General features: G+C 42.8%; 1 protein-coding gene across 3 annotated transcripts in view; it reads right to left on the bottom strand.

The window, feature by feature from the left end:
• SV2B (synaptic vesicle glycoprotein 2B) overlaps positions 1-25,260 on the bottom strand; it is a 154,060-nt gene that overhangs the window by 11,654 nt on the left and 117,146 nt on the right. For all 3 annotated transcript variants that reach the window (XM_056571881.1, XM_056571880.1, XM_056571878.1), the window contains exons 3-5: positions 8,251-8,431; positions 7,851-8,002; positions 2,886-3,019 (exon numbers count right to left, since the gene is read on the bottom strand). In XM_056571881.1, coding sequence (XP_056427856.1) covers positions 2,886-3,019; positions 7,851-8,002; positions 8,251-8,431 — 467 coding nt within the window. The remainder of the gene's footprint in view (positions 1-2,885; positions 3,020-7,850; positions 8,003-8,250; positions 8,432-25,260) is intronic.

Here is a 25,260-nt window from a genome sequence, read left to right on the forward strand (position 1 = left end):
CTCTTTGTGGGCTTCCTGTGCCATTAAGGGTAACAACCTTTTCGCCTTACCTCCTATGATACGGAACATAGAACAACTAAATGTGAGTAAATGTCTACTAAATAGTCCCTAAGCTATAAAGATCCCCTACATTAGAATGTACCTTAACTGGACTATGTATCTCCCATAGCAACAATGGAAGTGCTTAGAGTGTAATTAAAGACAATATTTCTGCTACCACGGTAACCAATGCTGTAATGAGTTTGCATTATTTTGGTGTGCGCACAGAGGATTTTCAGTAAATATTGTTTCTGTTTACAAGTTTATACATACCGTATGTCTGGATCAAATTATTCACACATACTATCATGGGTACATCAGTACACAGACACCTCACTATACTTTACCTCAGTGTCAAGGACTTTCTTTGTTGTACAGTTTATAAATTACAAAAGTTGGAAGTAACAAAAGAGGACATAATAGGTTTAACCAGACACCAAAGCTACCATGAATACAAACAACTTTGTTAGAGGTACTACTAGTACTATTACCCTCAGCTGCCCTGTACTACTGCTTCCATCCTCCTCGTGGGCACCACATTTGTAATTGTTTACATTTTTATTTTTGGTGTTCCTGGAGTATAAAACATATCAGAACAAGAATGTCTGAACCGGGCATCAGGAACACTCCTTTAAATCCCAATTTTCACCACTTAGTCTGTCTGACCCCATTAGAAAGTCATTAACCATGAAGAAGGAATGATCCTGCGGAGAGAGGTTCCTTAAAACTTATCTTTTATTATAATCATTAAAACCTTAGTCCACACAACACAGACGGATCTGACATGTTTCGGCCAGCAGGGACCTTAATCATAGATTTATGAGTTTTCATGGTGCATTTGCATTTCAAGAAAACCTGTCACATTGTGCATCCAGTCCAAACTGCATTCAGCATGTTATGAAGCAAGAGATGCTGAGCACATTGATATTAGAAAAAGTTCACGAAGTCATGAAGTACCGTAGTAGTAATGTGGGCAGACCTATTCTATAAATGACAGCCATCTGTGTATAAGTGTGCACATAGAGAGAGCTGTAAGTCATATAGAGAGACTGGTTTACATTATAAATATATATATATATATATATATATATATATATATATATATATATATATACACACATAGTTATCCAGGAACTTTTCCTACAAAATAATAGATCAGTCTGCTTAGCAACTCCTGCTCTGTAGTACGCTCCCTGTGGATTGCACTGCATTTTTAATGTGAGAGGTTTTCTTCAATATTAGACTCTTTTTTTTTCCCCTGGACATTACAGATACATAACTATACTTCATTTCTTCATTTCTTCATATCTACACTAAAACAGAGCTTTACATCTACCACTGTAGTGCACCTAAATTCCTGTATTATTGTATTACTCTATATGTTACACATCCACACTGTTTATCTGGTGTAGGATGCCATTGTGGCACTTTTATGCTGGGGATCGCCCTTAGCTACAGACCACAAGGGCAGGATCTGCTCCCCAGTATATATATGCACAACTGCATTTGGGGTTGAGCACCTCCTGCCATTTGAGACCACGTCTTTGTTGTTGTTTAAATCTTATACTTGGTGGAGTATGAACTCCACATTTAGTGCGCTTTGATTACTATTAAGGCAGCATTAAGGTTCACCTGTGAGGCCGACACACATATCAGCCAACTTGGGTGGGTCTCATAGTCTGCCTCCCTCCTCCCATTGCATGTGTGCTCAGCCACACTGGAGGTAATCTGGGAGCAGGCTGTGAGTCGGACCTAATGCTGCTGTAATTGCCCACTGGCCCCTGGTTTTGCTTATCATGCACAGGTAGGTTTAGTGTTAGGGCCCGTGCCACTTGAGAAACCTTGGCGTTGGTGTGTGGGCTCAGGCTAATGTCTCAATTTTAACATCAGTGTTGAGGGATAGCCAATGTCATTGTATACATCTACCACAGTAGTGCGCCTAAATTCCTGTATTGTAGTATTCTAAAACAGAGCTAAAAAGAAACAAGAAATATACAAGGATCAGTAATGTCCCGAACAGCAGCTCCCAGCTATGACACGTTAGAGCTTTCTGAAAAACGATGAGGCTACGTTCACACGAACAGGGTCTGCTAAATATTTTTGCTGCATATTTGACTTTAATGGATAGCAAAATCAGCTGCACAAAATATGCAGTAGTACCCTTAAAGGGGAACTCCGGTGAAATACTTTTTTTTTTTTATCAACTGGTGCCAGAAAGTTAAACAGATTTGTAAATTACTTCAACTAAAAAATCTTAATCCTTTCTGTACTTATTAGCTGCTGAATACTACAGTGGAAATTATTTTCCGTTTGAAAAACAGAGCTGTCTGCTGACATCATGATCACAGTGCTCTCTGCTGACATCTCTGTCCATTTTAGGAACTGCCCAGAGTAAAAGGAAATCCCCATAGCAAACATATGCTGTTCTGGACAGTTCCTAAAATGGACAGAGATGTCCGCAGAGAGCACTGTGCTCATGATGTCAGCAGACAGCTCTGTGTTTCAAAAAGAAAAGAATTTCCGCTGTAGTATTCAGCAGCTAATAAGTACAGGAAGGATAAAGATTTTTTAATGGAAGTAATTTACAAATCTGTTTAACTTTCTGACACCAGTTGATTTAAAAAAAAAAAAGTTTTTCACCGGAGTACCCCTTTAAGCTTATAATAGAAATGAAATAGTACAATCATTCATGTTATCTTGGACATGAATTGTCATGTATTTTGAGCCTCCAGACAGCCCCATTAATGCAGATTGAGCTATACTTTGCACTTATAAAAATAAACTCTTGAATGATATTCTTAAAAGATAAAGCAGGTAGTTCAAAAATTAAAATGTGTTGCATTTACCTCCAATAAGAAGCGAGGACTTTCAGGCATAAACTTCAAAGCAATCATAGAAGCGATGCAGGGAAAAACACATATAACCACGAACACTCTCCAGCTGTGGAAATGGTAGTGTGTCCCCATACTGAATCCCCATCCTGAAAAGTAAATCATTGTTGACAACAAGGTATGCACAAGGTTTACATCACTAGTAAACCAGGCTTCAATTCATACTTGATTCAATGACTAAATGTTAAAGGGGTACTCCCTTGGAAAACTTTTTTTTTTTTTTTTAAATCCACTGGTGCCAGAAAGTTAAACAGATTTGTAAATACTTCTATTAAAAAATCTTAATCCTTCTAATACATTTTATTGGCTGTATACTGCAGAGGAAACGCTTTTCTTTTGGGATTTCTCTGATGTCATGACCACAGTGCTCTCTGCTGACCTCTGCTGTCCATTTTAGGAACTGTCCAGAGCAGCATATGTTTGCTATGGGGATTTTCTCCTGCTCTGGACAGTTCCTAAAATGGACAGCAGAGGTCAGCAGAGAGCACTGTGGTCATGACATCAGAGAGGTCCAAAAAGAAAAGCATTTCTTCTGTAGTATATAGCCCCTAAAAAGTACTGGAAGGATTAAGATTTTTTAATAGAAGTGATTTGCTAAACTCTTTAACTTTCTGGCACCAGTTGATTTAAAAAAAAAAAAAATAATAATACATAATCTCCTGTAATAGTATTTGTTCCCAGCATATGTTTCCATGATGCAGTAATTCTTTTTGGCCATAAGATGTCAATAATTTACTCTCTTGTGCCGGAGCACAGCCTACTGCAGAGGTGGCTCTTCCATTAGGCGAGTTAGGCAGCCGCCTAACTGACTGTACTCATTGCCAATCTGCAGAGCCCAGTCTGGGACTCATTTAACTATAAATGCATCTTACCGATGTGCCCATAGTTAGTTTCATAACTTGGCTGATTGACAGAGCGAAGAGCCATTGGCTCCCCTCCCTGTCAATCACTATTGTGGCTTCCTGCAACATACAGACAGCCACAAGGGGCCAAAGTGTCTCTACTTCTATGCTCCGGTCTGTGCTCCAGCGCATGAGTTACGTCATCACGCGCCAGAGCTCAGACCAGAGGAGAGAAGAGCAGAGCAGAAGAGAGGACACACTACAGGGGAGCCTGATAAGTATTTGTAGCTTCCTAAAGGGGTCTACCCCCTACTACCTATAGGGAGTGCTTGTTCTACCTAAAGGGGGTCACAAAGAGGACTGCTGTTATTACCTAAGGAGGTCACAAAGGGGACTGCCATTATTACCTAAAGGGGGTCACTGAGGGGACTGCTTTTACTACCTAAAGGGGGTAATGAAGGGGCTGCTATTATTACTAGTAATGAGCAGCAGGGGCCATATTCGAATTTGCGATATTTTGCAAATATATTGACAATTATTTTTCCTATGTTCACGAAATTCGCATATTCGCTATGTTCATTCACTTTTTTCTCCATGCGAAAATTAGAATGGAAAATTTGCATAAAATTTTCATACAAATTTGCATGTGAAAAAAAAAAAACAGGCTCATGTGATAGACCTATGTGATAGACCCCTATTTGCATGGAAAATTTTCATACGAATTTGCATAAAAATTTGCATGTGAAATTTTTTTACGAATATATGGCTCTATATTCTAAATATTTGAGAAATCGCGAAGTGCCGATATTCGCAATAAAAATTTGAATTAAGAATATTCGTGCTGAACACTAATTATTACCTAAATGGGGTCACTGAGGGGACTGCATTTGCTGCCTAAAGGGGGTCACTGAATGGTCTGCTATTATTACCTAATGGGGGGTCACAAAGGTGACTGCTGTTACTACCTAAAGGGGGTCACTAAAGGGACTGTTGTTACTACCTAAAGGGGGTCACTAAAGGGACTGTTGTTACTACCTAAAAGAGGTCACTAAGGGGACTGCTGTTTTTTTTCTAAATGGGTCACTAAGAGGACTGCTTTTACTACATAAAGGGGGTCACTAAGGGGACTGCTTCTACTACCTAAAGGGGGTCACTAAAGGGACTGCTTTTACTGCCTAAAGGGGGTCACTAAAAGGACTATTACTACCAAAAGGGGGTCACTAAAGGGGACTAATATTACTGTCTAAAGGGGGGGTTACTAAAGGGGACTGCTAGTACTACCTAAAGGGGGTCACGTAAGGAGACTGCTATTACTAGCAAAAGGGGGTTAATAAAAGAGGCTGCTATTGCTACTTAAAAGGAGTTACTACAACTACTACGACCACTATCTTGGCTGCTGCTGCTACTGCCTAAATGAGGGCTGCTTATAATATATACAAGGGACTGCAACCATATACAGGGAACTGCAAATTTATACAGCTGGCAACTATGTAGAGGGGTACCTATCTACAGAAAGTAACTCCATACTTATAGAAGGCTTCTGCTACCTACAAGGGGCAGCTATATACAGGGAATAACTTCCTACAGGTGGCACCTACCTACTTTGGGCACCTGTGTTATGGGGGAAACAATGTGAAAGGACCTATCTACCTGCTGAAGTGACCTAACTACCTAATGGGGGGTGCAATCTACTCTTCCCCAACCCAAAAGTGAGTACTTTACTGTGTGGGACACTATGAGGATTATTATTACTGTTTGGAGCACTATAGGTGCTGAAAAAGTAAGGAGACTAAAATGTTTGTCTGGCAGGTTCTGTGGAGTTGTGGCTGGATGAAATTGACATGACGGTCTGGGCCGGATGGAGAAGAAAAAGGAAAGTGACCCACTCCGATCAGAGAAGACATCACCTGATGTAACTGTATGTATTCACTTATATGGTCTGCAGAGCCTGTGTGGAGCTGGGATGACTACTGTCTGTGTACTGTGGTAATGTGTAGTCATTGTGTGATGCAATTATTTTTCCCTTGTATAGTGATGTTATTGGTGATACTGGTCTGTATATAGTGGTTTTATTCAGTGTCAGTATGGTGGTATTATCCAATCACTATATAATAGTAACAGTAGTGGTCATGGTGTGGTGGAATTATTTGTCCCTTATATAGTAATGTTATTGGTGATACTGGTCTGTAATAGTTGTTTTTATTCAGTGTCAGTATGGTGGTATTATCCAATCACTATATAATAGTAACAGTAGTGGTCATGGTGTGGTGGAATTATTTGTCCCTTATATAGTAATGTTATTGGTGATACTGGTCTGTAATAGTTGTTTTTATTCAGTGTCAGTATGGTGGTATTATCCAGTCACTATATAGTTGTAATGTATAGTCATGGTGTGGTGGAATTATTTGTCCCTTGTGTGGTTGCTGCATAGTGGTATATATATATATATATATATATATATATATATATATATATATAAACAGTATGATGGTATTAGCAGTAGTAATATGTTGTCCTGGTGTGGAGGTATTATTTTATGTATTTAAACCCTGAACGAAACTCCTGCTTGCTCCCCAGAATAGTGTTGATGCTTACACTGCATACACCGCCATTCTCTTACATTCACTGGGCTGGGGGAAGGGTATGGGGGTTAGGGGCCTCACGATCGAGTTTTGCCTAAGGCCTCAAAAAGTCTAGAGCAGCCTCTGGCTTCCTGTATTAGCGATCCCCGCTCTGTACTGGGCTCAGCATTTCGGCAACGTGTCTCTACACAGTGCGGTCACATGACTTGATAATGTGATGGCTGTGTGTATATATGTCTATAAGAGCAGAGCTCTAGGTCTATTTGGACAGCACTGTTTGGAAATGATAAGCTACTAGTGATTTTTTATGGTGTCCCAGAAACCATAATTGTGCAGATAAAGATCCCTTTTCATAAAGACAACCCTTTTTCATACGTCTTTTTGGGTCATATGGACATTATATTGGGTAGTCCCTCCTTGGGATCTTGCTCTATAGTCTCTGTGAAATGAGTCTCATTCTGGAAGACTTTCCGAACAGCTGCCATGTACTGTAACACTAGACGATATGTCCAGCTGGATACGGCTCTCCTATTTGAAATCTATTTCAATCTCTTTACCTTTCAGTTAATAAAAACAATACAGCATATACCTACAAGTATAGTGGTCTCAAACTGTGGCCCTCCAGATGTTGCAAAACTTCAACTCCCAGCATGCTGGAAGTTGAAGTTTTACAACATCTGGAGGACCACAGTCAGGGCCAGCCCTACAATGGGTCCTGCTGGATCCATTGGACCCAGGCAGCACCTTCACAATCTTGGCAAAATGCCATCTGAAAAGATTTTTAACCCCTTCCTGACCTATGACGTATGGGTACGTCATGGGTTGGATGTGGAGAATATGACACGCGCCCACGGGTTCGGTCCGCGTCATAACCAGCAGATCCCTGCTGCTATCAGCAACTGACACCTGCCGGCATTGACGGACATCAGAAATGGTTAAATGCCATAATCAGTAGTGATCACGGCATTTAAACATTAAATGCCGGTAATCCCTGGGGTCTAGAGGACCCATCTGCAGCTCTGCATAAAATCATGGGCTGCAGATAGGTGGCTCGGTGGATCAGCAATTGCTTAATGCTGCCTTAGGCAGCCCTTAGCAATCGAGTGCCAATAACATAGTTGTTAACAACTTCAGCTCATGGCACAAAACATAATCCCTAACATAGCTTTTTTGGTGGGAAAATAAAAAAGTTATAGGGGTCAGAACATGGCATTGATCAAATGCTTTTTCTTCTTTTTTAGTTTTCTATATTTTTTTAACCTAAAAATGAAACAAAAATTATCCAAGTTTGGTATCATTGTAATTGCACTAGCCAATAGAACAATATTTTACTTTTTTTTTTTTTTTTTGGGGGGGGGGGGGGGGGGCGAAATATGTCCCTCTTGGACCTAGGCTGCGCAATGACTTGGGCCAGCCCTGGCCACAGTTTGAGACCACTGTACAAGTGTAATATGGTTCACTTCAAAGATCTAAAGTGTAATTGGGAAACATCTTACCATAGTGAGGAATGATGCTCCACGCCATTATTGATGCATAGACTGCGCCAATCATCCAAAACATACAAAGCCAGCTCAAATGCTCCCCTCTCTTCTCACGTGACAGGAATTCGGAGAAATAGGCAAACACAATAGGTAGGGATCCCCCAATACTAAAATCAGGGAAAAGAATAAAAAAAATAAAAAAAAGAATAAAAAAGAATAAAAAAAGCTCATACAGTATATTCGAGAACATATATAAAACTAGGAAGGTAGTTTGTACAGAAGCTAACGCCGCACCATACTGCTTAATACCTACTAGGGGAGCTGAGATATCTTGCTCAAGACTGCAGCCTCTACTGTACAATACAGTAAGTTTATTTTGTTATAAGAAAATATTTATTGGAAAAGTTGTACTTACCCAAATCCAGAAATAAGGCGGCAGAAGAGGAAGAAGCCATACCCCTGAACAAAGGAGGATATGAATGAAAAGGCAGCATTGATGGCCAGTGATATGGTGAGACATTTCTTCCTCCCTAGTCTGTCTGCCAATCCTCCCCATACAAACGCACCACACATCATCCCAAGGTACACTATTAATCCTGTCATGAGGATGAGAAGGAATGCATCATAAGAGAAAAAGAAATGTATCAAAGCAAACATTGTAAAAAATATTCAAATGTCCCTTTAAACTAAAAGCACACAGTGACCTATAGCTGCATAAATAGTTAGGGTAGGGTCACACGTGCTGTATTTTGCTGCGTATTTTCTGCTGCGTAGTTTCCTACCCATTGAAGTTAATGGGTAGCAAAATCAGCTGAAAAAAATACGCAGCAGCAAAATAGGTTATGTCACCCAACTCTTACATAGTAAATTAAGTCACAACTGATCAATATTAAGGGTATGTGTACATAGGACAGAAATACTGCAGGTTTCCCATCTGGAATTGAGGTGGAAAATCACATGTGCACATACATCTGCTGTAACAAATTTGCACCAAATCATGCAAAGGCAATGGCCCAGGTTTTATCCAGATAAAAACTCTCTGATTTGCCCATAAAAACAAATTGACACATCTGGGTCAGGGGGTCCGTAGTTGTAAATTTTGTTCCGCATCTGCAGTGTCTGTGCTGGAAAATCTGCAACACTACACTGCAACATAACTATCTTTTCCTACTCTTCAATAGTCATAACTTATTAATTTTTCCATCAACAGAGCCATATAAGCACTTTTATTGCAGTAAAATAGATAAAACATGTGATAGAACCCTTTATGTTACCATATATTGCATAATGTAATCTTTCCTAATCACACCTGCGAGGATAGTAAACACTTGCCGCCGGTTGAAAATCTGTAGTGTATTAAATGATACCTCCAACTTAACCTTGTCCATTTCTTAAGTAGCAATAGCAAAAATGTAGTGTGTATTCACCCTTCACAATCTTATCCCGCACCTCCTATTTCAAATATGTCCCAGAGGCCCTTCATATCAAACATGGACCTCCCCCTTTGCTATGTCATCTAAACATGACACATTTTCCCATCTCACTGTCTCAGTCTCAGACTGCACCTCTTTCTGACACACCAGAACCCCCTGTCAGCACAAAGTGGTCACCATACACACTCCATCAAGATCCACAACTGGCCTACCGCCCCACAATAAATCCTGCAAACCCATCAAAAATTCATACATTCCCCTACCTGCCTCCTACGCATGTCTAACTCCCCACTAGGTAGGCAGAAAGGGCACATTGGGCAAAGAAAATACCACCTCTGTGTAAACCAAAAGTCGCAAAAAAGGTGCAAATAAACCCTGCTTGTGCCTTTTTTTTATGCCTTTTTAGAAACAAAAAATGTCTAAAGACAATGATAAATGTCGGCCATAGTACTTTTCCGTGACTAATATATACCAGGGAATTACAGGCTGCAGTTGCTCAGTCTTTCCATTTCCCTCATGTCTGCTAAGAACACATTGGTCTATTGTGAATCATACAAGTATCTCATTGGTTTCACCTTGGCTTGAGAGGTGAGACAAAGTTAATGAATTCTGTCCAGCTTACATGAATGACAAATTAAGTGTTAGGTCATGAAAAAAGAATGTTGTTCTTAAAAGAAGAAGAAACACCAAACATTCCTTTCTTCTCTTCAATTATACATAACATTAAACTAGACAGAAGTTCCTTATTTCCAGGATTGGATCAGGATCATTTTTAATCATTATTATAGATCTATTAATATGCTGTCACTGACCCTTTTAAAAGATCACCCCTTTATCTAGACCAAGTGTTTTATCACAGATTTCTGTTCCATACAATATCCTATGCTTACTGGCAGAGGTGGCTGTAGACTTTAAAAAGATATCTAAGACTTAAAGGTGTACTCCACCACTAGACATCTTATCCTCTATCCAAATGATAGGGGAAAAGATGTCTGATCGCGGGGGTCCTGCCGCCCCGCGATCTCTCCTTCAGCACCCCTGTCATCTGGTGCATGGAGCGAACTTCGCTCCATGCCTGATGACTGGCAATGCAGGGGCCGGAGGATCGTGACGTCACGACCCCGCTCCCTCGTGGCACCACGCCCTGCCCCCCTCAATGCAAGTCTATGGGAGGGGGCGTGTATGACTGTTAGCCTCATTGGCTCTTTGTCATCAGGGATGGGCTCAGCAAGCACTGCGTGTATTAGAAAAGCAGACTCCACACGGTTATCTGGTCGGCTGGAAGATGGTTGTACCATTGCTGAATCACCAATTTCAAGTGGTGACAGGGCATATATATTATTATATAAGTATTTCAATTGGGTGAGTTAAATGGCCACAAGGCCCCACAAGCACAAGGCTTAGGTGGCTGCCTAACTTGCCTTATTAAATAGCTTACTGGTTTTCTTCTCAAGGGGAACATCCCATTAGAACACAATTTCTTTAAAACTATTGTTGGTGGTTGTTATAAAGAAGTTTTAATCTACTTAAAACATTCATGGTAAGAAATAATTATATAGTATATCTTGAGCCATTTAATTCAGTAGTTGGCAGATGCATTCAGCAGGACTGTTGACATCTACGCCACAGTATGACATCATGAAGGACGCTCCAAGTGCAAACTGCAGGTGATGTGTAGACGACTGTGTATAAGCCAATGCATTGTGAGTCTGTTACATTGATGCCTTAGGCTAATTTTAGCTGTCTCCATTAAATTGTTACCCTGTTAAGGAAACTCACAGGCAGAGGTGGTCTGAAAGCACATTAGAGGAAGTCTCCAGAGGGCTCTGACTAAGCTTGCACAGCTTCTGACTGTGGAATAATCTGAGCTCTGACACATTGTTAGTGGAATCCTGCCAGCGTGCAGCTTACATGACAGCAATGCATTATGACAGGGTGTACCTGGCTGCACAAAAACTTTCACAACTGCCATCTGGAAGATGATAGCATTTTACCGGGCAAAAGGACTTGGTGACATTGAGCACGATTAACTAACAGAAATTTTACTTATTCTGTTACTTAGGCTTAAGGGTTATTAATGGGAAAAGCCCCTTTTAATTTTGTATTTTATGGTAAAGAATGTGAATTGTGAATTGAGTATGTAGATAAAAAAATTTATTCATAAATAATTAAAATATTAAGCCTAAAACTAAAAACTTAGGATTTTCAAGGTTTATCCATCTCATATGAAGTTTAGTTTTAAATAACAGAATGTTTCCAGGTTCCCAATTTCACTCTATTTCAGCTCTTTTTTCTAATCATGAATGAAATGAATAGTAGAAGGAATATAATTTTTTTTTCTTGGTTCATGGCAAAGGCAGACATGACAGATGGCAATGTTATTATCCAGCATCTTACAAGTCACAATGCAATCTTCCATAAGGACTCTTCATTCAGATATATACTAGATTAAATACCAAGTGTGTTGTATAAGTGCTCATCCTGTATTTTGTCTTCCATAGGGGATCAAAACAAAAATATTGCAATTGTATTGGATTAGTGAAAGTTTATAACTGGTTGGTTGTTGGATTTTTGCACAAAATGAGAAACCTCTATTATAGACCTTTTAATTGTTTACAAGAAAAGTGTGGCCGGCATCCATCTTGGCAAAACAGAGCAAGTATCAGCGCTCAATGGGATTAAAGGGAATGGTAAACATGTACTGTAAATCCAAGGGAAGACACAAGAACCACTTGTCATCCAAGTGCCCAAATACACCTGGAGCTATCAATAATAGGGCAAAACAAGGACTTGTTTAGTTATAGTTTATTTTATTTATTTTTTTTTTTTTTGCTTTTTAAGACTACATGCATATTGTTTTGTACTTTTTTTTTTGTGAAGCACGAATATACAAAAAAATCAAATGTTTTAATTTTTCCATTTTTACAGATTTATTCTCATAAGAACATGCACTTTCACTAATAATGGCATTAGGATATTTATCAAGAAAATTATGATACAAAGTGGTGGAAAATCAAGGTACATTTTATTTTTACTTTTACTGTTAAAAGTTGATTCAATTTGTAAAAATTGTTGCTTAAATAGGTATTGTCATTTGAACAAACTTTGCATAGATCCATAGTACAAGCAAATATAAGAAACCTTGTAAGTTGTCTTATTAGACAAATAATGCTTCTTCCTCCTGTTATCAAACATTTCCTCTCCTCCTCCCTCCTGCTGTTAAAATCATCTCTGAAACTAATCACTTCTTTGTCGTGTGTCCTCAAGACAAACAAGACAAATCTATAGAGGGGGGAGGAGGTAGCTCCTCCCAACAGTTCTGGGAGAACAGAAAATTATAGAATCCTGCAGAGCAGAAAAGTGCTGAAAAATTCCATGTAAAAGTTGATATCTGCTGTATTTTATTATAAAATTATAAAACGTAGGAAGTTCTGCAAAAGTATAATTAGCACAATATTCTAAAAATAGACAAGTAGCTGTTAGATGTCTGATTATTCATTACTGTAAAATAAATTTTAAAAAAAATGCTGTAAATATAACTGTATACAGGCAACTTTTACCCTCTCTTATAAGTTATTGGACACATGATTTTGTAAAATGACAGTAACTTCCCAGAAACTACGGGTAAATTATTGGTTGGGCACTTTGTATCAAATATCTAAACTTCAGCAGCAACATAAAACTACTGTTGTAAGAGCAAAACATAGTACTTGGGGTTGAGCACCTGTTATCACCTTGAGACTACGTTGTTTTGTTTTTTTGTTTAAAGTTAGTCATGTTGTACACATCCACATACACGTTTATCAGGTGTCGGATGTGATTGTGGTACTTGTGACCGTCTGGAGGCGTCCTCCATTGTACGCAATTTTTGCTGGGGATATCGCCCTTAGCAACGGTTGACAAGTGCAGGGCCTCCACCCCAGCGAGGTGCACAATTGCACTTGGGGTTGAGTTTCCTGCTATAGCCATGTCCATGCAAATATAAGCCGGCAAGCGTCTTTTAAGGCTTATACCAATGCGCCCTTTTATCTTATTGGGTAGCGTTGGGGGTTTCACCTGTGAGGCCTGCTATATATAGACCAGCAAGGGTGGGGCTTGTAACCTGTCTCCCCTTCCCATTGTATGTGTGCCTAGTACACACTGGAGGCGACTGGGAAGCAGTCTGCAAGTTGGACCTCAGGCTGCTGTATATCTGGTTCCTGGTTCTATGTATCTGGCCAGGAAAAAGGTTAGTGGTTAGGTCCCGCATCACATGAGAAACCTTGGCGTGGTATGCGGGCTCAGGTATGTCCTTCATATAAGGATATACTGGCTAATGTCTCATTTTACATCAGTTTTGAGGATTAGCTAATGTCATTGTATAGTTACCACAGTATTGAAACCCCACTCTTGTCCATAGGTGCAGGTCCTCTGCCCCATTGTATGTGTGCACAATTGCACTTGGGGTTGAGCACCTGTTATCACCTTGAGACTACGTTGTTTTGTTTTTTTGTTTAAAGTTAGTCATGTTGTACACATCCACATACACGTTTATCAGGTGTCGGATGTGATTGTGGTACTTGTGACCGTCTGCAGGCGTCCTCCATTGTACGCATTTTTTGCTGGGGATATCACCCTTAGCAACGGTTGACAAGTGCAGGGCCTCCACCCCAGCGAAGGGGCACAATTGCACTTGGGGTTGAGTTTCCTGCTATAGCCATGTCCATGCAAATATAAGCTGGCAAGCGTCTTTTAAGGCTTATACCAATGCGCCCTTTTATCTTATTGGGTAGCGTTGGGGGTTTCACCTGTGAGGCCTGCTATATATAGACCAGCAAGGGTGGGGCTTGTAACCTGTCTCCCCCTCCCATTGTATGTGTGCCTAGTACACACTGGAGGCGACTGGGAAGCAGTCTGCAAGTTGGACCTTAGGCTGCTGTATATCTGGTTCCTGGTTCTATGTATCTGGCCAGGAAAAAGGTTAGTGGTTAGGTCCCGCATCACATGAGAAACCTTGGCGTGGTATGCGGGCTCAGGTATGTCCTTCATATAAGGATATACTGGCTAATGTCTAATTTTTACATCAGTTTTGAGGATTAGCTAATGTCATTGTATAGTTACCACAGGATTGAAACCCCACTCTTGTCCATAGGTGCAGGTCCTCTGCCCCATTGTATGTGTGCACAATTGCACTTGGGGTTGAGCACCTGTTATCACCTTGAGACTACGTTGTTTTGTTTTTTTGTCAAAACATAGTATGACCTAACAATAGACAGAACCCTGGATTGAAATCATCTTTAGTAGGGATTAGAGATGGGTGACGAAGCTGATGAATCAAAATTTGTCACGCATTTCATGAAAAATTTGATTCACAACGAATGCGAATATCGCCGCAATTCTATAGCATGAATCGCTTCATTAAACTCCATTTAGTGCGGTCCAGGCTCCAGGGCATCTAAAAGGGCAGATCCACATGTGAGGACATGGGGCAAGGAACTCTGGGAAGATGGGAAGGCAAGGCAGGAAGGCGGGTAGGCGGGATGACCCTGAATCACATGCAGGATGCAGCCTATCAGCAGCCAGTCACCCCTGTGATGTCACAGTCCTATGTAATCGGCAACCATATTCCGGATCATCACTTCATCCTTTCACTGCAGAGAGATAGGACTGACATCCTGTGGGTCTGTGTCACACAGAAAAGCTTTTTCCAGCATTGTTTCACCTCCTAGATGCATCAGTGTTCTGGTGGACAGAGAGTAGTGCGTTTTAGCACAGAAAAGATTTTTAACTGCAGCTATTAACCTCCCAGTCACTTTCTTCAGCATTAAATTACAGAGAGGGGCAGAGAGCTGTGTGTTGCCTCATACATTTCAACAAGCTGGCTCGTCCTGATGAGGAATAATTTTTCAGCGCAATTCTGTGTCTCTTTTTCCACAACAAATGGTCTGCTGGTTATACTAGCGTGTAGATGGTATAATACCCAGCAGTCCTTTCCTAATAATCTTTGAAAGAGTGCCATTTTGGGTTTAGTACACAACGACTGCCAGTGTTGTGCAAAAATAAGTTTTTTTAAAGCGTACTGTAATCTGTCAAGGGCCTACATACTGTGAAAGTCCAGGCAAAAGTGATGTTTTACTACAATACTTTTTTTTAAAGCATACTGTAGCACATTTTTCTGCCCTCATAAATGCAATCCACATACCTACATCTAAGTAGTGTACAGTTTTGTATCTGTTAATCTGTCAAGGGCCTACATACTGTGAAAGTCCAAGCAAAAGTAATCACCGGCTGGTGTTTTACTCTGATAAATTTTTTTAAAGCGTACTGTAGCGCATTTTTCTGCCCTCTTAAGTGCATACCACATTCCTACATTTAAGTAGTGTACGATTTTGCACCTGTTAACCCCTTAAGGACACATGACGTACCAGTACGTCATGAGTCCGCTCACGTTCTATAACGCGGGGCCATGGGGAAGACCACCTGGTTCGCGGCAGTCTACCTTCCCAGGAGGTAGTGGAACAGGGGTTCCTGGAGACGGTGGCCGTAGCGGCGTGGCCCCACGTCATAGTGGGTCGAGCCCGGCCTCTAACAACGGCCAGGACCCGTGGCTAATAGCGTGCAGCACTAACCGCTGTGCCGCATGCTATTAACCCTTTAGACGTGGCATTCAAAGTTGAACGCAGCATCTAAAGTGAAAGTAAAACCATGCCGGTTAGCTCAGGGAGCTGTTGGGTATCGCCGCGGCAAAATCGCAGCATCCCGAACAGCTGTAAGATACGATTAGGGTTTCCTACTTTGCCTCCTGGTGTCCAATCACTGAATGACTGCTCAGTGCCTGAGATCCAGGCATGAGCAGTCAAGCGGCAGAATCATCGATCAGTGGTTTCTTATGAGAAACCACTGATCAATGTAAAAGATCAGTGTGTGCAGTGTAATAGCTCCCTATGGGAGCTATAACATTGCAAAAAAAAAAGGGGAAAAAAAGTGAAGATTATTTAACCCCTCCCCTAATAAAAATTTGAATCACCCCCCTTTTCCCATAAAAAAAAAACAGTGTAAATAAAAATAAAAATAAACATATGTGGTATCGTCGCATGTGGAAATGTCCAAATTATAAAAATATATCATTAATTAAACCGCACGGTCAATGATGTACGCGCAAAAAAAATCCAAAGTCCAAAATAGTGCATTTTTGGTCACTTTTTATATCATGAAAAAATGAATAAAAAGTCAATAAGTCCTATTAATGCAAAAATGGTACCGCTAAAAACTTCAGATCATGGTGCAAAAAATGAGCCCTCATACTGCCCCATACGTGGAAAAATAAAAAAGTTATAGGGGTCAGAACATGACAATTTTAAACATATAAATTTTCCTGCATGTAGTTATGATTTTTCCAGAAGTACGAAAAAATCAAACCTACATAAATATGGTATGATTTTAATCGTATGGACCTACAGAATAAAGAGAAGGTGTTATTTTTACCAAAAAAATTACTGTGTAGAAACGGAAGCCCCCAAAATTTACAAAATGGCGTTTTTTTTTTTCAATTTTGTCTCACAATTATTTTTTTTTCCATTTTGCCGTAGATTTTTGGGTAAAATAACTGGCATCATTACAAAGTAGAATTGGTGGCGCAAAAAATAAGCCATCATATAGATTTTTAGGTGCAAAATTGAAAGAGTTATGATTTTTTTAAAGGTAAGGAGGAAAAAACGAAAATGGAAAAACCCCGGGTCCTTAAGGGGTTAATCTGTCAAGGGCCAACATACTCTGAAAGTCCAGGCAAAAGTACTCACCTGCTGCTGTTCTAGACAAATACTGTTTTAAGAGTAGTGAAGCGTGTTGTACTCCCCTAATATATGCACTAAGTATGTCAGGCAGATAAGTTACAGGACGTGCTCAGAGGAGTGGCAGAGGCCTAAATTCATCAGGCGCAGGCAGAGGTCGTAGCAGACTAGGGGCGAGTGGCAGCAGGAGTCGCAGCGAGAGGCCTGAGCTCCCAATATCGGCTAGCGGTCGTATCTCGGCCAGCATCCCATCTGCCGTGATCGATTAGTTATCACGGTCATCCACTTCATCACAAGTGACATCTGATATCCCCAGTCAACAGTCGGAGGGTTCTTCAGAAGCAACCATCAGTTGCCATGGCCCGGGAGCAGTCTCTGTCCTTCCATTGCCTCTGTCCTATGCTGTTCCCTCCCCTAAAGAAGTATCTTATGCTGTGGGTTCAGCTCCACTATTCAGTGAGGATGATCTAATAGAGGACAGTCAGCAGCTACTGTGCAGCCAAGAAGTGGAGGAGACAAGGCTAGGCGGGCAAGTAGTGATGAGGAGTGTGACAAGGGAGGCGGTGTTGCCAGTGTTAAGGATCCTGAAGCAGACAATGTTGAGGAACCTGAGGAGGACATCAGTGATGTGCAGACACTTGTTGATGATGATGAAGCCGATCGCAATTGGGAGCCGGGTGCAGAAGGGGCTTCATCATCATCAGGAGAAGAGGGTTGCAGGTTGCCTGTGAGGCAGCAGCTGAGCCAGCAAGGTGGTATACCGCATGGTTGGCAATCAGCATGCTGGAAGAAGTGGAAATTCTGGAGCCAAATGTGCCCAGGGAAGACCACCTTCCCAGGAGGTAGTGGAACAGGGGTTCCTGGAGACGGTGACAGTAGCAGTCAATTAGTGTGGACAGTTGGTGGGAAAATCAGCTACTCGGCAGTGTGGCAGTTTTTCATCAAGCATCCGGAGGAGGTTAACATAGCCACATGCAGGATATGTCAGCAGAAGGTGAAGCATGGCCAGGGTCCCAATTTTGGCGCCACAGCCCTGCGTCAACATATGCTGATCCACCATAAAGTGGTCTGAGAGAACCGTGGCTCAGATGTAGTGGTCTGGCCTGCTGTCACTCGTCTGTCCACAAAAAATGTGGAGAGACTAGCCTTTGTGAAGATGAATCAGGCATGGATCAGCCAAGATATCCACCAATGCCTGATGCATGAGAGTAGATTGACCATGGTGTCACACCAACACTTTACAAATAGGGATAGTGCCAAAAAGATTTAAGGTGCTGCTGCCCAGTTACAAACATTCCTCCGCATCAGACCTTTTTTCACCCACCTTCGTCACCAGGAACTGGTATTGCCACCTACCGCACCACTCTATCACAGAGTCACTTTCAGGACTCCTGATACTGCTGCTGCCACCTCCAGGCTGTACCATTCAGCAACTATATGATCTCCTCATGCTTCAGCCTACTCCAGGCTGTGCCATTTGCCCACTATATGGTCTCCTCATGCTTCAGCCACCTCCAGGCTGTGCCAATCAGCCACTATATGGTCTCCTCATGCTTCAGCCAATTCCAGGCTGTGGCATTAAACCACTATATGGTCTCTTCATGCTTCAGCCAACTCCAGGCTGTGCCAATCAGCCACTATATGGTCTCCTCATGCTTCAGCCAATTCCAGACTGTGCCATTCAGACACTATATGGTCTCCTCATGCTTCAGCCACCTCCAGGTTGTGGCATTCAGCCACTATATGGTCTCCTCATGCTTCAGCCACCTCAAGGCTGTGTTGGTCAGCCACTTTGTGGTCTCCTCATGCTTCAGCCAATTCCAGTATCTTTGATTTAAATCTTGAAATTCATCTTTTAATCTTAGGAATTGTAAAGCCCTATTGTTTACTCATGTTGCTGCCAGCTCCAGACTGTGCCATTCAGCCACTATATGGTTTACTGATGCAGCAGTGCCTGGTACATTACCTAAAAATATGTTATGGTAGCACTAGCAACAAAAAATCTTTAATTTACACTTTTAAATTCATCTTTTAATCTTAGGGATTGTGAAGCCCTATTCTCCACTCATCCTGCCGCCAGCTCAAGGCTGTGCCATTCGGCCACTGTATGGTTTACTGATGCTGCTTGGCCTGGGACATTACCTAAAAATATTTTATGGTTGCACTAGCTATCATAAATCTTCAATTTCAATTTTCAAAAATATCTTTAATCTTCTATATTGTGAGGCCCTATGGTCTTTTTAGGCTGTTGCCATACAGTGGCAGTGGTCATTCTGCCACTGTATGGTCTCCATGTGCTGCCGCCATTTCCAGGCCATTCTGACAGATTATGGTCTCCTCGTGCTGCTGGCACCTCTAGGCTCTGCCATTGTGCCGCCATGCGACTCCTTGTTAGATTGGGTTTTATGGTCATACAGTATTAGTTTAAAGTAAACACGGGGACATTAAACTTGGGATTCTAATATAAATCTTAAATTTAAATTTAAAGAAATCGATGTAATCTTTTCAAGACTGAGGCTCTATGGTCGTCCATGTCATATTACCTGTGGAATTTTCACAAGAATCCAATGAAACAGCTTGGAGCGATAACAATGAACCATAACTGATTAAATGAAACAGTTGCACTTTCATAGTCAGTGGGATGCTGAGAGGCAGGGGCTGGAACATGTAGTATCTCGCCTGACGGAGGACCGTCAGCTCGATGCTCACCAGAATAGAAACTCAAAAAATTCAAATAAATTCAAATTAAATTAAATAAAAATTACATAAAAAATCTCTTTATTCTCTTCAATTTTGACACCATATGGTCTCTCTGCTTCCACATCGACACTGTAAAGCAGTGATTCCAATAGCAATGCCTGTATTCTGCATATCATACTGAATAACACTATTATTTCACTAACACAGCACACTCCCTATGCATGTTAAGACAAGGCAAAGTGCTCTACACCCCTATTGAGGCTCTCAGAAGGCCAGAAATAGCTGTTTTTAATAGTAATTTGTCGCGAAAATATCCAACCCGAACCACATTTTTTCTAAAAATTTAGCAAACCAGCCGAAAATAATTTTTCAAAGGTTCACTCATCTCCAGTAGGGATGAGCAAATCAAATCTGATGAATTTGAATTTGTTACGAATTTCAGGAAATATTCGATTTGCAATGAATATGAATATCGATCGTGCAAATCGCTTCATTGAACTCCATTTTGTGAGGTCCAGGCTCCAGGGCATCTAAAATGGCGGATCCACATGTGAGGACATGAGGAAAGGAAACCTGGGAAGGCGAGAACAAGGGTAGGCGGGATGATCCTGAATCACATGCAGGATGCAGCCTATCAGCAGCCAGTCACCCCTGTGATGTCACAGCCCTATATAATCTGCATCCATATTGATGACAGTCACGTCAGCCTTTCATTGCAGAGAGATAGATTGGGACAGACAGCTTTTTGTGTTGGCCAGAAAAGCATTTTTCCAGCAGCGATTCACCTCCTAGTCATGTTGGCGTGCTTTTACAGAGAGGGACAGAGAGCAGTGTGTTGCACCCAACAGCAGCGATTCAGCTCAAGGCCAAATCCTGCATAGAAGCACTGATAGGGAAGGGAGTGCAATTGAGAGAGAGAGAGTGCAATTTTGGGTGTAGTACACAGCGACTGTATGCTGCAGCACTGGTGTGTACTGCTGGCGTTGTACACAAATACTTTTTTAAGCATACTGGAGCATATTGTCCTCCCCTCATAAGTGCATACCACATACGTACTTCTAAGTGGTGTACTATTTTGTTCCTGTTAAAGTCTTAAGAGCCTAGATACTGTGAAAGGCCAGCTAAAAGTACTCACTGGCTGGTGTTGTAAACAAATACTGTTTTAAGCGTAGTGGAGCGTATTGTACTCCAATCATTTACAAACTAAGTACATCAGGCAGAGAAGTGCCAGGACGTGCACAGAGGAGTGGCAGAGGCCTAAATACATCGGGCAGAGGTCACAGCAAACTAGGGGCGAGTGGCAGCAGGAGTCGCAGCAAGAGGCCTGAGCTCCCGGTATCAGCTAGTGGTCGTGTCTCGACCAGCAACCCATCTGCCATCAACGATTGGTTAACACGGTCATCCACTTCCTCACATGTGACATCTGACACACCCAATCAACAGTCGGTGAGTTCCTCAGACACAACCCTCAGTTTGCATGGCCTGGGAACAGTCCCTGTCCTTCCATTACCTCTGTCCTATGCTGTTCCCTCCCCCACAGAAGTATCTTATGCTGTTGGTTCAGTTCCACTATTTAGTGAGGACGATATACTAGATGACAGTCAGCAGCTACTGCCCAGCCAAGAAGTGGAGGAGACATCCGCAGGGTTCTCCACTAGGTGGGCAAGTAGTGATGAGGAGAGTGGCGTGGGAGGTGTTGTTGTGAGCATTCAGGCTCCTGAAGCAGACACTGTTGAGGAACCTGAGGAGGACAACAGTGATGTGCAGACACAACTCGATGATGATGAGGCCGATTGCACTTGGGAGCCGGGTGCAGAAGGGGCTTCATCATCAGAAGAAGAGGGTTGCCAGTTGCCCGTGAGGCAGCAGCTGAGCCAGCAAGGTGGTAGCATGGTTGGTAGTCAGAATGATGGCAGAAGTGGAGAGTCTGGAGCCAAACGTGCCCTGGGTAGACCACCTGCTTCGCGGCAGCCTATTTTCCTGGGAGGTAGTGAAACAGGGGTTCCTGGAGTCGGCAGCAGTAGCAGTCAATCAGTGTGGACTGTTGGTGGGAAAATCAGCTACTTGGCGGAGGGCAGTATTTCATCAAGCATCTGGAGGAGGTTAACATGACCACATTCAAGATTTGTCGGCAGAAGGTGAAGTGTGGCCAGGGTCGCAATGTTGGCACCACGGCCCTACGTTAACATATGCAGCTCCGATGTAGTTGTCCAGCCTGCTGCATCACCCAACGGCATGCCACTCCCTTTTTCAGCCAGCCAAGGCTCCACCACCTCAGCCGAAGGGAACTGTGTGTCAAACCCATCTTCTGTCGCTCCATATGCTCCTGCTCCTCCTATTTCGAGTCAGTCATTCCGCCAACAATCCATCGGCGAAGCCATGTCCAAGAGACAACAGAATGCGCCCACTCATCCAACGGCACAAAAGCTGAATGATCTCCTGTCCAAGTTGCTGCTGTTGCAGTCCCTCCCTTTTAAAGTGGTGGACTCTGCACCTTTCAGAGAACTGATGGCTTTTGCCGAGCTGAGGTGGAGAGTCCCAAGCCGCCATTTCTTCGCGAAGAATGCAGCACTAGCCCTGCAGGAGCAGTACCATCTCCATCAGCAGCAGCCTGAGTCTACAGTCACTGATGAATAGCTTTCTTCACATGCATAGTGAAGCAACTCATCAGCAGCAGGTAGACCTAGAGCAGGTTCTGAACCAGAAGGTGGTGGCATACCTTGACATGACCATGCCAACACACCTTGAGGATCCGATGGACTTCTGGACAGCCAAACTTGATTTGTGGCCGCAACTACTAGAGTTTGCTCTAGAAAAGCTGTCCTGCCCGGCCAGTAGTGTGTCATCAGAGCAGGTATTTAGTGCGGCGGGGGCCATACTAACCCCAAGGAGAACTCGTCTGTCCACGAAATATATGGAGAGACTGACATTTGTGAAGATGAATCAGGCATGGATCAGCCAGGATTTCCATCCACCAATGCCTGATGCATCAGAGTAGATTGACTATGGTGCCACACCAAAACTTCACAAATATGGATAGTGCTAAACATATTTAAGGCGCTGCTCCCCAGTTACAGACATTCCTCTGCATCAGACCAAAAGTACTGTATTTATCGGCGTATAACACGCACTTTTTATGCAAAATTTTTTAGCCTATAGTCTTTGTGCGTGTTATACGCCGATACACCCCCAGGAAAGGCAAGGGGAGAGAGGCCGTCGCTGCCCGCTTCTCTCCCCCTGCCTTCCCTGGGGTCTAGAGCCCTGCTGCCGGCCCTTCTTTCCCCTTGGCTATCGGCGCCACTGCCCGTTCTGTCCCCCTGACTATCGGTGCCGGCGCCCCACTGCCGGCGCCGATAGCCAGGGGGAGAGAAGCGGCGCCGACAGCCAGGGGGAGAGAAGGGGCAGCGGCACCCATTGCCGGCGCCGCTGCCCCGTTGCCTCCCCCCATCCCCGGTGACATAATTACCTGGGTCGGGTCCGCGCTGCTGCAGGCCTCCGGTGTGCGTCCCCTGCGTCGTTGCTATGCACGGCGCGGCGCACTGACGTCATGCGCCGTGCCGTGCAGCGCATAGCAACGACGCAGGGGACGCGCGCCGGAGGCCTGCCGCAGCGCGGACCCGACCCAGGTAATTATGCCACCGGGGATGGGGGGAGGCAACGGGGCAGCGCCGGCAATGGGTGCCGCTGCCCCTTCTCTCCCCCTGGCCGGCAACGATAGTCAGGGGGACAGAACGGGCAGTGGCGCCGATAGCCAGGGGGAGAGAAGGGCCGGCAGCAGGGCTCTAGACCCCAGGAAAGGCAGGGGGAGAGAAGTGGGCAGCGACCCCTTTTTTTTACCCAAATATCCTTGGTAAAATGAGGGTGCGTGTTATAGGCCGGTGCGTGGTATACCCCGATAAATACGGTAAGTATTGAGGATATGCATTACGTAAAACTTAACTTTTAATAATATGCTTAGGATAAAATCTATGGACCCAATTATTTTTTTTTAAATCAAACAAAAGGAAAGGTGGGGAAAAACACCATGTGCCGCCTACATCACCAAGTATTGATGTGATTCAAATACCTCTAAAAGGTGAAAAGGAACAATGTATGGCCCATTGTAACCGGTGGAAGTAAAAACTTTCCCTGTAAGGCCCTACTCTCGCATTATTAATTCCCTTCTTGGCAAGTGTTACTCACCCTAAAAAGGGCGGCCCCACACAGGATCTTCTCCCAGGGTTTTTAGGTGGAAATAGAGAGAGTTTCCTGTGCGGAGCTGCCCATTTTAGGGTGAGTAACAATTGCCAAGAAGAGAATTAGTAGGGCGATAGTAGGGCCTTACAGGGGATGTTTTTACCCCCACCTGCTACAATGGACAATACATTGTTCCCTTCCACCTTTAAGAGGAAAGTGTTACTCGTCTTAAAAAGAGCAGCCCCACACAGGAACCAATCCCTATTTCCACCTAAAAACCCTTGGAAATGGCAGTGTTTGTAGGTGGAAATAGGGAGAGGTTCCTGTGTGGGGCTGCCCTTTTTAGGGCGAGAAACACTTGCCAAGAAGGGAATTAATAATGTAAGAGTAGGACCTTACAGGGGAAGTTTTTACCCCCACCAGTTACAATGGCCCATATGTTGTTCCCTTCCACCTTTCAGAGGTCTTTGCATCACATCAATACTTGGTGGTGAATGTGGCACATGGTGTTATTTGCACACCTTTCCTTTTGTTTGAGTTAAACATTTTGGGGTCCATATATTTTATCCTAAGCATATTATTAAAAATTAAAGGGGTATTCCAGGAAAAAACTTTTTTTGATATCAACTGGCTCCAGAAAGTTAAACAGATTTGTAAATTACTTCTATTAAAAAATCTTACTCCTTTCATTAATTATCAGCAGCTGAAGTTGAGTTGTTGTTGTTTTCTGTCTGGCAACAGTGCTATCTGCTTGTCTTGGGAAATGCACAGGGTAGAAGAGGTTTGCTATGGGTATTTGTTTCTAAACTGGGCGGTTCCCGAGACACGTGTCATCAGTGTCATCATAGACAGAAAAGAACAACTCAACTTCATCAGTTCATAAGTACTGAAAGGATTAAGATTTTTTAAGAGAAATAATATACAAATGTGTTTAACTTTCTGGAGCCAGTTGATATGTAAAAAAAAGATTTTTTTTCCTGGATAACCCCTTTAAGTTTTACATACTGCATATGCTCAATTCTTCTTATCCAGCCACCTACCTGATGCCACACATCTGATGCCAAGTTCTCTTTTTTTACACCCACCTTCGTCACCGGGTAACGGTAATGCCACCCACCGCACCACTCTGTCACCTGGACACTTTCAGGACTCCTGATGCTTCTGCTGCCACCTCAAGGCTGTCTCATTATGCCACCATATGTTCTCCTCATGCTGATGCCAGCTCCAGGCTGTCTCATTCTGCCACCAAATGGTCTCCTCATGCTGATGCCACCTCCATGCTGTGTCATTCAGCAACTATATGGTCTCCTCATTCTGCCACAACTCAAGGCTGTGTCATTCACCCAC

Source organism: Hyla sarda, chromosome 4 (assembly GCF_029499605.1).
Source record: "Hyla sarda isolate aHylSar1 chromosome 4, aHylSar1.hap1, whole genome shotgun sequence".
Taxonomy (NCBI): Eukaryota; Metazoa; Chordata; class Amphibia; order Anura; family Hylidae; genus Hyla; species Hyla sarda.